A 13,436-nucleotide genomic window follows, 5' to 3' on the forward strand; every position below is an offset into this window, starting at 1 on the left:
ACAAAAATGGCTTGATTTATTTTTCAAGCATTTACCCTCCACAGTTGGTTGCATTAACTAGTCACAATAAGAGCGGGAGCCACAACAGCAGAGATAGCATTATGCTTATAGGGAGCTTTCTGCTGGAATAATCCAGGTGTAACCAGTGTCAGATAGCTCTGTGGTTGAAACTGTTATAAGCTATTGATTTATGACGTGTTAATCCTGCAAAGCAGCTGCATAGACCAATACCTTTCTTATACAAATGAAACAAGTGTAATTTTCAAATTTTCTCTGTGAAATATTTTCGATGAGTGCTGGTTATATGTTCAGAAGGCATTAGAGACCAATGGTGTCAATAATGTAGCAGTGTCCCATCTTTGAGCTTGTTCTTCACGACCTCCAGAGTGCTCAGCAGGCTTCTCTGATCGGAAATGTCACAAAGCATCGCCTCCTGTATTACATTACATGTCATTTTAGCTGGCGCTTTTGTCCAAAGCAACTTACATTTTTAGTACACTCAAAATTTCTTATAAGGGGCCATTTAAGGGTTCAGTATCTTGCCAAGGACACTTAGGCATGCAGATGGGAAAGAGTGGGATTTGAACCAGCAACCTTCTAGTTGCAGGACACCCGCTCTATCCCCTAGGCCAGTGGTTCTCAACCTTTTTTCAGTGACGTACCCCCTTTGAAGAAAAAATTCTGCAGAGTACCCCCTAACCAGCGCAAAGCATTTTTGGTTGAAAGAAAGATGTAATGTAATTTATTAAGCCTTCTAACTAGACACATTCAAATTTAAAACTCCATCAATGTCCATAACATTGCTCATTTGTAGTGGTCTCTCTTGAACTATTTCGAAATAAAAAGATATAAAAATAACTAAAGACTTTTATTATTATCTCAATATAAATAAAGATTTGTGCACCTCAAAATAATTATCAACTTAAAGTGACCTCTTTTGGGATCATAATAAAGATATGTTCTCAAACTGAACTCATGAACTTAATTATAGCTAAACACTTCTTCCCAAAAAATAAATCATTAACTTAGTTTTAAATAAAAGATTAGCTCAAAACATATTTTTTAAATATTTATCATCTTAAAATATCTTCTTTAAGGATCGAAAAGAATACTGACAGGTAGCTTGTTTCTGTTTGCTTCGGGGAGGCTTTTCGCATCGTGTCTTGAGATGACCTGAATTCAGAATGTTTCCTCTTAAAAAACTCAGGTGGCTTACCAACATGACTTTCATGTTTTGTCCGGAGATACCGCTGAAGATGTGGTGGCTTCAGTGGCGATTCTAGAAAATTTTACATGGGGTGGCAGAAGGGTGGCAAGTTAAATTCAAGGGTGGCAAATCAAACACACAAAGTCAAGTCAAGTATTTTTATTGTTGGAAACACACATGCCTGGTGTCTATATGTATTTATTTATACCAATCGCTAATGAAAACAGTTAACATATTTATAATTCGAAATTCGTCCCAGCCTTTATACCACATACACAATAGGGTCTATAGCATATAACCGAGTCATCCTCTCACATTTTAATGCAGCTGTATAGCGAGCTAGCTACTAGTCCTATCGACTTTTGCAAGCTAGCAATTAAATAAACGATTGAAATTACAACGGAATTGTCTATCACATATGACCACCCATCACATTTTCTTGATTCAAGTTTCAGCTGTACTGTACCTTTTTTCATCACTGCAAGCGTACAGTTGGCTTGTCTCCAGCTCTTTGGCTTTCAAACCGTTTCTGTCTTCATTTGAATGAAGCGGCAGATGCGCACGGTGAGAAGAGAGCAAATAGGATGCATGGACTCAACCATTTTACAGGGGAGGGGGGACATAAAGATTTTAGTTCTTAAACTTAAACAAGTTACCAATGAGATCAACAGCTTCAGTAGCAAAAAATATAATACCATTCAATAAATGTATATTGGAGACACTTCTAACAACCTGGGTGGCAAGTGGGGTGGCAAGCATTTTTTGGGGGGTGGCAGCTGCCACCCCTTGCCACCCCGGTAGTTTCGCCACTGGGTGGCTTAATGCCACTGTTGGCTAATCTCTCCCCACAGAAAAAACAAAAAGTGTAAATAACCCAATCTATGTTATTGTTAATATTATTGACAAGGTTCTGTCCTTGGTCCTCTCCTCTTCTCTTTGTACACCAACTCCCTCGGCTCTGTCATTCACTCACACGGCTTTTCCTACCATAGCTATGCCGATGACACCCAACTAATCCTGTCTTTTCCCCGATCAGAAACACAGGTAGCAGCACGAATCACTGCCTGTCTGACCGACATCTCTCAGTGGATGTCTCAACACCACCTGAAGATTAACCTTGACAAGACTGAACTACTTTTCCTTCCAGGGAAAGACTCTCCCATCCACGACCTGACTATTAACTTTGACAACTCTGTGTTAACCCCCACTCAGACAGCTAGGAACCTGGGCGTAACACTCGACAGCCAACTCTCCCTTACTGCCAACATTACTGCAACAACACGGTCCTGTAGATTCATGCTGTACAACATCAGGAGAATACGCCCCCTTCTCACTCAGAAGGTGGTGCAGGTTCTGGTCCAGGCTCTAGTCATCTCACGTCTAGATTACTGTAACTCCCTCCTGGCAGGTCTACCTGCTACTGCCATCAGACCTTTGCAGCTCATCCAGAATGCAGCAGCTCGACTGGTTTTTAACCAACCTAAATTCACTCACACTACTCCTCTCCTCCGCTCCCTTCACTGGTTACCAGTGGCTGCTCGCATCCGGTTCAAAACACTAGTACTTGCGTACCATGCTGTGAACGGATCCGGTCTAGTCTACATCCAGGACATGGTCAAACGTTACACCCTACCCCGTTCACTCCGCTCTGCTTCGGCCAATCAGCTCTTTGCTCCCTCACTGCGAGCTAAACACTCATCAAAAATACGACTGTTTTCCATCCTGGCTCCTAAATGGTGGAAAGAGCTCCCCATTGACATCCGGACATCAGAAAGTCTACACATCTTCCGCCGAAAACTAAAAACACACCTCTTCCGACTTTACCTTGAATAAAAAAAAAACAAAAAAAAGAACTAACAACTTTTTGAAACTAACACTTTAGTAGCACTTAAATGGCACTTACTTATAGCACTTTGTAGTTTTGCTTTATTTGAAGAAATTGTACTTTCTTGATTCTTGTCGTCCTTGGTATGTACCCTCGGGTTTGAATGCACTTATTGTAAGTCGCTTTGGATAAAAGCGTCAGCTAAATGAAATGTAATGTAATGTAATGTAATTGAAGTGTCTTTCTGTTATTTTATTGTGAAATATTTGCTCGCTTTAAGGTCATACAATTTCATTTCCGCTTTTGTATTACATGCTTTTATTTTGAAAGGGTACCGGTGTGGACGCGGACTTCTTGTTATGAATCATTAACTTCACAACGGAAAACTTTTACGTTTTAGCGCCCCTCCGAAGAGGCACAAGCTCTCACGGTGTTGTTTAGGGAAGGCTCTCTGCTCTGGTTTCGCCTTCTTTGGTACTTGTCCCTCCGTGTTTCAGCAGCATTGCTGCTGCACTTCAACTCGACTCCATTGTTGAAGTTTTCAAGGCAGGTGATGACAGGTGAGGACAGGTGGCGTGTGCCAGGTTGGGTCAAACCATCGGTATGGGGGAGACTCTGTTTTTTTAGGAGTTAAGGTTAAAGTTAAGGTTATGGTTAGGTTAGGTTAAGGTTAAGTTAGGTTTGGTTAAGGGAAGGTTAGGTTAGGTTAAGTTAAGGTTAGGTTAGGGAGACAAAAGTTTACTTGTACTTTTACTTTTGTGAGGGTTAGGGTTAAGCATAACCCTAAGCATAAACCTTTCAGAGTGAGGACAGTTGGTGAAAGTGAGGACATTAGACAGGTCTTCACTTTGCAACGGACTGTTAAAACTTGGTTTTAGGGTTATGTTCAGTCAAAGCCTGTGTGTGTATGTGTATGACTTTTTGCACACTAACTGAGGATTTGTTCCCAGTTCATTAGAGACAGTGTGCAGTCACTTTCAGGGACTTTTGGAGTTGGATTGCTGTGTTATATAGAGCTGCAATAACAGATGGACAGTCAGTGAATAACCCAAGCATGCACTCTCACACACAGGCACACACACACACACACACACACACACACACACACACACACACACACACACACACACACACACACACACAGACACACACACACACACACACAAACACACGCACACACACACACATACACACACACACACAAACACACACACACATTATTCAAGGCAGAGAATGTAAAAACTGTATGGATAAATCCCTTCTAAGCAGCTTTGCAGCAGGAATGAGTTCTCACAATACAGTGTGTTACAGACAGGCTGTAAAAACTACTGGCCATGTTTTCGAGCTGCTTGGTGTTGACAGCTTTAAATCCCACAGTAGAGTATTAGCTCAATATAGGCCTGAATCCCAGCCCATGCCGAAGTGTCCTTCGGCAATCGTCAGCTAAATGACATGTAATGTAATGATATTTAACATAATGTAACATATAGGGTGCAATCAGCTCAGAGCTGAATGACCAGAAACCCATTTACAGTCATAACTGACACACATCTGCACATGGTTTCAGACAACAAATACTTTGGCAAATTATGTGACTGTGAAAGTCAGATGATGCCTGTTGTCACCAGAGCCAATGAACCGAGCTATAAAATAATCATACAGCTAAATTCACTGGAGTTCCCTGATTTTTCACGCAGACACGGGGAGAACATCAGATCAGAATCAGAATCAGAATTATTTTTATTGCCATGTATATTTGCACATACTGGAAATTGCCTTGGTGTGGTTGGTGCACTTTACAAACAACAAATTAAAAACAACAATAGCGAACAATATAACAATATAAAAAAACAACAATATATACAGTTAAAGAGTTATGTGCGGTTTTAAGGTGCAGAGATTGGTAATAGTAAACTCCACACAGAAAGACCCTGACTCAGATATGACAATTTTTATCTTGACCTGCACATTCTTTACCTCAGCAAAGGAGGTTCTGTTTTAATTGCTGGCGGAAACTGTGGCTCAGGAGGTAGAGGGTCCGAGCCCCTGTTCCTTTAGACCCTCATTCCAACTGTACTTTGGCTAAAGACTTGACCTGAAATTGACATTTGAATTTGCGTGTAAATGAATTTGACTTGTACTGTGTAGCAGTGAAATGGTAAATAAGACTGTAAAATGAATACTGTCCATCGACCACTGCTGTTTGTCTGTCTGTTTGCAGTTTGTTACCTTTAGCTTCAGCGTACTCTCAGGTTTGTCCTGTATGATTGATTACAAGCCCAATACACTTAACAGCGCTCAGGTGCACAGTTATGCCCTTAACATCCGTTGGTGGCCACTTACACCTGCTAACATCTACTGGGAGTTGGTAACCTAAATTGTTCAGAAGACCTTCCAACGTACAAGGGATATTTAACATCTCGTCCTATATTCTAAATGTAGGATAATGCAAAAATAAATGTTTATTGAAACTTGGTGGAAGGATGGGGTGTAGGCCTGAAGAACCCTTTAACTTTTGGAGTAGACTTAATTAATGCTACGGTTGGTAATCCTGGAAAAGCTAGCAAGCGTAGGCTACACTATATAGAAAATGCAACTGATTCATCAATCAATCAAATTTTATTTGTATAGCCCATATTCACAAATCACAACATCACCCCTTAAAGGGAGTAATTCATGGATCCTTATTCTTGATGAAAAAAGAAGAACAGGCATATTTAGACTGATGTATGATTGCGCACTTTGGTGGTGGATTGATTGAATTTAGTTATCCTGAGATCTATTCTAGGTTTCTCTTGCTCAAGGTTTCTTGATTAACGCTGTGCCCATGCTAGCTTGACCACCTGGTCCTGTGATGTGGCGTAACCTCAGAAATGTGTGGATTAGGCTTCATCACATTCCCCTCTGTCAAAGTTTAACTGGGCTGCTCTAAACAGCTTTGAAGTTTGGAATGGGATTAGGAGTTCAACATCACATCTAGTGATTAATGTAAACAGAAAATTCTCTCTGGAATGTCTGGTGGGTGGCTCTGCTCAGCTGATGTGATGCTCATTTACCTTATGATTCCTGTAGGGTGTTTGTGAAAGAAAAAAGGAGAAAACTATATCATAAGAGATAAAATCAAAGTACAGAACTGGAAAAATGTATGCGTCGTGGTTCAAGTGTTCCCTCTGTTCTGTTTGTGAAGTCATGTGGGGTCTAGCAGAGAACAAACCAAAGCAGCCGCACTCAGTCATAAGACAGTCAGAGGTCAAAGCAGTGGAGTCAGGCATAAGAATCTGACAGGAATTTCCTCAGCGATTCTTTTGCCTGAGAGGAAATAATCCACGCTTGTTACTCTCTTACAGTGAGTCAACTCACAATATGAAGCTGTGTCACAAAGGGAATGTTTTTGCATAAACTTTACTGTCAGTCCACATTAGCCAGTCAGTTGCTTTGCATCAACTTACAGAAGGAACTAATGCAATCAATTATAAGCCGGATATGTTGATTTCATGGTAAGATCATTCCCATGTCTGTCACCCTTTTGACATGATGTCATCGGCCCATTTTTCAGATGTGGATTTGTGAATTCTCCAATATTGTAGCAGCAACTATTGTCCATAAAAAAACTAAAAGATACAGCTAAGCAAGCTCCTTACTGTTAAGGGTTCAAAAAAGGAAAAATGTCCAGATCCCGCCGAACAAATTGAAACGGTAAAACATAAAACTGAAACCACACCTCTTTCCAAGCTTACCTGTAAGTCATATAAAATAATTATCTGCAGCCGAAATAAACAATCATAAACACCGGCTAAACATTACCATGATGCATTCAGATGGAACAGCTGCAGTTTTCCAAAATTGCTGTTGTAATTGAATACACTGGCCATTGCCATTCAGCGGAGCATTTCTCAGATTCCTTGTATGCTTTTCATACTCTTATTTATATTAAATATAATTTATTTATAAATCTCTTGAAAAATTTCAACAATTCTATTCAAAAGAAATGTTCAACATCTTGGTTAAAATGCTTATTTGTCGCCTGGATGCCAGATTAGCCCCGCCCACATCATCTGAGGTCAGGAAGTTCGGTCTGGAGTCGCTCCTTTGGGGAGAATTTATGCCCAAACAGAAACTGTTCGGACCAATCAGATTGTCAGGGCGGGCTTTATACGATGATGGACAGATGATCTACAGTAACGTAATCAACCATGTCATCAAAGTGCGCTTGGGTTGAATTTGTTTTCAACAAACATGCCTACCGCTGGAGAGCTGAGATGTGTAGATGCTGCCATTGAGTCTGTTTTAGAAGACATCGACAGCACATTCGTTTTGAAAGAGGAACAGAGAACGCGGAGGCGATGTCAAAGCTTGGCTGTTCAAACCGGACGCTGAAGCAACGCTGATCCACCATGCAGCTACAATAATATCTCCCGTTGATCCAGAAGTATTCAAGCATATACTTACTTGTTGCTCCAACATTAAGAAACAGCTTCCCAACATTTGTCTTTTTTGGTATTGTCTTTATACAACATTCGTTGCAACGTTCCGAGGATCATACAACTCACTGTACTTCTCCATGTCAATCATTCATTTAATGTCATCCATGTTGAAGAACTTCTCCGCTGTTTGCTCCTTTAAATGTCGGGTTCTCCACTCAAGCCTATGTGGAGAATATGTAGCCCCCCCCCCTCTCTTTTTGTCTTTATCACTGCTTGTGTGGCTGTAGTGGATGGGCAAAGGGGGACATTTAATAACGTCATTGGTAAAATTAAAACTCCAGGACAACAGAAGGGGAATTCAAAGTATAGGATGCATATTTGATCATTTATATCATATAAAATATGTCATCAATAACGTTTAAAATAATTTTTCAGTGTGTTTCATGGCGCGATATGCTAGCGTCAAGCGCAAAAAATAGACTTGACGCCGAAACGATCGCTGCACGGCGCTAGGCAGCCTTGGCACAGCGCGGCGCTTCAGCCTCCAGTGTGACCCGCACAAAGGAGTGGATGGGAGCCAGCTGTTATTTAAGGCTTGGTGTCGCTTTGGCTTCGCTTCAGCGTCCGGTGTGAACCCGGCGTTAGTAAATAACTCACAATGCCTCGCTTAACATACGTCACATACTTCGTTGCTCTGATTGGTTATAGGTCTATCCAATTGAGACAAGAGCCAATCTTTTTTCTGGGTCGGTTGAAACACGCCCCATAATCACAGCCCAATGGAGCGGTATCAGAGTCACATTCTTACTAGAATTGTGAGTATGACAACGTCAGGCTAGCTTATTTGTCTTCTTGCAGAGAGTTAGACGAAAAGATAATACCACTCAGGCAACTTACTAATCAAGCATATGAAAGACTGGAAACAGATACATAACCTGCATCCCCCTGAAATTCAAAACTCAACCGCCCAATCTCAAACTGCCAGGCAAAACTGATATACACAAATGATGAGTTGGGTTGATTTCCTTTGTATGGGTTATGGCATGCTGGGTTCTTATTTAACTCTTTCATAGAAAATTCAGCGGGTATACGCAGGTTTGTCCAAATGATTGACTCTCTACCACTTGTCAGTAGAGGTCTTTGCCAGTCAGTTTTTTCCCCCTGGTGATTCATGCTGGACCTAACAAAAGTGCTCTTTCACATTCCCGTCTCGCTTGTGTTGCATTTTGTACTACAAATACATAAACATTCATTGATATTTATGCACGAACGCCTGGAAGTTCAATGCCCATTATTATATTGTGCAGGAAAAGGTGCTGCGTCAGTGTCTACACTGCCAAAAAGAAGAAGACACTAGTACACCCAGGTGTCAGTCGATAAAACCCTTTGTCTACCACAGAGTAATTTGACTAGGGAGTAAATATCGATCAAATCCATTCCCATTGCAAACAGAAGCCAGATGTTAGTGAGTGTAAGGTTTTTTGACCAGTAGTAAAAGGGGGTCTAGTCACCATTAAGCAACCAGCCGAGAGCCCAGAAAATCATTGTTTGCTTGTTGTTTTACAGATACTACTACACTGATTAAAGTAACTGCATTAGATTTATTAAACTATAAAATATAGAAATGTTTGTCGGTAGATTGTTTCCACAGAGCCTCCCTGTGGAAAAGAAACTGCTTTACTCCAGAATGAAGACTTCAAACAACTACTAATAATAATAATTATACATTTTATTTGGAGGCGCCTTTCAAGTCACCCAAGGTCAGACTAGACTCAGTTTTCATATTTACCGTATCCACATAAAGGTGGCATCAATCTTCTCATTCTAAATTTACTACTCTAACTCTCAAAAAAGCAAATAACCAAGAGGCTATGAAAAATCTAACTGCTTGTTAGTGTCACATTTACAAACCCTGGATGTGTTACAATGAAATGACATCAGCTAAACTGGCTGTAATCCTAGAGTCTGCTGTTAGTGGTAAAAATGGTGCAATAAATAATGTTTTGTAAAAACATAATTCATAATATACAAGCTTAAAAGGATTGTAATAGACAATTCCACTTAGCTCTGTCCCTGTTTACTCTCACTGCCATAACCCGATCCCTGTGGGTGCACTAGGGAGGAAATATAAATGTTTCAAATCCACCCATTGCTTCAACAAACCTTTAATTCCAAGCACTTTGAGCTGATTGTGGTAATTCTCCGCTGTTTGGTTGACAGTGAAAGATGGAAGTCTTTTGCAAACAAGAGAGATTCATGACAATTCAGTTAGTGTTTAGTTAGTAAAACAGGCTGGGGTTTGATGTGTTAAAATCACACAAAGCTACATTACTAAAAACAAGGTGTGTAAGAGCTGGTGTCTTTGTCTAAATATCTTCATCGTCACCATAGACCCTGCCTCCTCCGTGTCAGTGGAAGGGAAAAAGGTTTTGATTCGTTTTTTGACATTATAAAAGCTATAATTAAATGTCATGATTGACAGGTGAGACTGACTCATGATTGGTCGCATTTGTACATCAGGGCACCACGGCTCCATCCCAAAATCACTACTATACTAGGCATCCAAGTTGAGCACAAGATGGCAGCACCTGTATCGAGCATATTTCGGCCTTATTTCGTACAGTGGGAGTAAATAGAGATGCTTCGTCCAGACTTATTTACAAAGTATCCATATACATACATTTAGCTTTTTTGGTAATGAGCAAACATAAACATACTGTATGCTATATTTTTCTTGATATATCCCAAATTACCAAATCTTGTCTCATAGAGCTTAACAAGGTGCGACATCCTCTGTCCTTAACCCTCACCAAGAGTTATTAACTGGTGAAAAAAACTAGAAACCTCAGAGAGATCTCAGAGATGGCAGGTTGCAGCGATAGATCTCAGAGAGATCTCTCTCCCAGCACATCAACAAAATAACAATATTTAGAACATTGATGAGGATATAAAGGCAGAGGTGTATCATGATCCAGTTCTCAAAATCCACGATCACAATCCACCACCACGATCAGCTGCCACCATGGACACGATGCCATTCCACAATCAGCTGCCATCACAATTCACGATCCAAGATCGGGATCTACGAGAGCTTTAGGAGTGTGGGTATCTTAGGAGGCAATCCAGCTGTTCCCCCTATTCCAGTCTTTGTGCTTACCTAATCAAATGAGCTGCTGGCTCTATCGTCATAAGCTATACCTTAAACATGAGGGTGGTACCCAGCTATTCCTCTAAATGTCACTTATAGATCATGTGGTTGACGGGATATTGAAGTAATAGATACCTCTAGTTGCAGTTGAATATTGGGCTTACCACTGTAGAAAAGTGTATGTTGTAAACAGTGAATACGTAGACACCTCACCCAGAGGACCCTATACTCTAATTTGAAATATCCATAACTAGGACAAAGGCTGGATGTCACATGTGTTCTTGTCAACATTAGGCTCTGCTGTCATTTTATATCCTGCTGTTGTGCAGCTCTAGTACCTCAGGTGTAATACTGTTGAATGCTGTAATGAAATGCTACCCCACCTCAATAAGAAACCGACACCTTAAAACAACATAAATTTGTCCCTTTATGACTAGCAGTCCCTAAATGACTTACACTTTCCTATGTAAAAGATTTCACTGTCAGTAGATAATTGATGAGCACATGGATCAGGTTGCAAGTTGCAGCGATAGGCCCTGAATGAGTTAAATGTTGCCATTGTGTGTAACTTAGGAAGATTCTTCTGGCGGCACTGTAGGTAGGAACTACTGGCATAGTATGTATCCACTGCTTCCACGCCAAGTGACCTCACACAGGCATTAGGACAAGTTTGCTCTGTGGCAGGAATGCTGAAACATAAGCCAAGCTGGTTGATGCTGCTATTGCAGCTGATGATTTATTTTGTTCTTCATCTTCATCCTCTTCTTCTCCCAATCCCTTCCTCTCCTCCATCTCATCCTTCTGCTTGGTAGCCTGTAAGCATGGGAACGAGGCAGGCTCATTTTAAAGAAGAAAGAAGACGTGTGTTACAGCCGGATGTCTCATAGTCACAGAGACTGGCATCAGTCATAGTTTGCAATCAATTATTTGTGAAGAATGTGGAAGAAATGATTTCCCTAGATTTAAGAGAAGGCAGCTACATCAACATAATCAATAGAATTAATTGAAGCACGGTGTGTGACTTTTATGGAAGCACACACAGTGGGAAAATTGAGAAAATCTTTTTTATGAACAATTTTTGTTGAGTTGTATCCGTAACAAAAATTGAAAAATATTTGACCTTGGTCAATAATCCTCACTAATATACAGTATAGATCTAATTTCATTATTTAGTCTATGCATTATCAAAATGTAGTGGAAAAGGCTCATCATCCCAGGATAAAGGTTATGTGCTAAAAGGTCTTGTTTTGTCTTCACAGACCTAAGGATATTGTGAAACGTTTTTTTTATTCAAAGATGAAACAAAAAATATGTAAGATAAATTTAGGTAAAGCGATAAGATACAATCGATCCTCCTGCTACATTTATTCTCTTACAAAAAAATATTTTAATTGATGGCCTGCCATATATGACCAAAAATAAAAACCCAACCTTTCTTACCTCAGTAAAAATTGTAAATTGAAGAAATTGTGAAGCTCGTCTGCCACAGCATTTCTTTTTTCCCTTTAATGTCTATTTGCAGAAAAGATACTGTTTTGACTGGATTCTTTTAGCAGTTTGAAATAACTTGTAAATCTGCAGATAAGAAACAGGAGCTTGAACATCCAGATATTTAACACATAAAACTATTAGCTGCTGAGCAGGGAAGCACCATACACATAATCATCCTCCACAACACGCGTCACCTGCCTGCTGGTGAAGAGCTGCTCAGCAACAGCCTGAGATTAGCAAATCCCTGGAGGAGTGGGTTTTCATGTGCAGGAGTTTTTTGTGCATGTTTGTTTGTGTGTGTTTGCATGGTGTCATATTTTACTTAGACAAAGAGGTTGCTTAGTTAATCACAAGATCAATCTGCTCCCAGGGTCAGCCTGTCAAAGGCCACCTATTGTGCATGTGGAGTGAGTCGTCGTGTGTGTGTGTGTGTGTGTGTGTGTGTGTGTATATGCAAAACTGAAACAGTCTATATAAGCATGAAGCAGATCATGTGAAGATTTTTTGTTTTGTCTCGTGTTCCCTCTCAGGTGATTGAGTCTTTGGGCATCATGATCTACAAGGCTCTGGACTACGGACTAAAGGAGAATGAGGAGAGGGAGCTCAGTCCTCCTCTGGAGCAGCTCATCGACCTCATGACCAACATTGGCGAGGCCACAAAGGACGCCTGTCCTGACGAAGGTTATGAGGCCACAGAGGAGGAGGACGAGGCTGAGGATAATCCTGATAGTGTCTACACTGTTCATGGTTACAGAGATATTCTCAAGGTAGGTACCCTAGCTGAGGAAGGGACTCTGGTTGTCTTATCTATGGATGTCAGTGTTTTTTTCCATCACTCTCACTCTCCCTGCTCTCATATACATATACTATATTACACTAATATTAGCGGGTATATGTAGGTTTTTTAATCTTGACTAAACTGGATAAAATAGGCAATTTACTATTTTCTAATTGCCATTCCCATTTTTCATTCTTGGAGAGTCATGTAAGACATAAGGAACACACTAGAAACTGCCCGTATGCAGCTATATCGGGCATCACTGCACCTACACCATAAGCTCATCAACCAAGCACACAGCATTCTGAGATGGTATTTGATGGATCATTGATTTAGACTTATTCCCACTTACTGGCCCGGCATGCTTGTTAGAGCATTGAGAGTCATTTTTGTGTTATCTGGACGTAAATATTTAAAAAAACGAAAGATTTATTTTGATTTATTTTTAAACGGAGAGGAAGTAGACAAGGCCCTAATAATCAACTGAACTAAACAAAGGTGAACTAATGAAGATGGGCAGCTAATCAACGTAAGAGGGAAATCAGACAAAGATAAATCCAAAA

At 40.4% G+C, this 13,436-nt stretch overlaps 1 protein-coding gene across 2 annotated transcripts in view; it reads left to right on the forward strand.

The window, feature by feature from the left end:
- Positions 1 to 13,436, forward strand: part of spire1b (spire-type actin nucleation factor 1b) — a 35,505-nt gene that overhangs the window by 5,066 nt on the left and 17,003 nt on the right. For both annotated transcript variants that reach the window (XM_062399852.1, XM_062399853.1), the window contains exon 3: positions 12,626 to 12,862. In XM_062399852.1, the coding sequence (XP_062255836.1) occupies positions 12,626 to 12,862 (237 nt within the window). The remainder of the gene's footprint in view (positions 1 to 12,625; positions 12,863 to 13,436) is intronic.

The sequence above is a fragment of the Platichthys flesus genome, chromosome 11, assembly GCF_949316205.1.
Source record: "Platichthys flesus chromosome 11, fPlaFle2.1, whole genome shotgun sequence".
NCBI lineage: Eukaryota > Metazoa > Chordata > Actinopteri > Pleuronectiformes > Pleuronectidae > Platichthys > Platichthys flesus.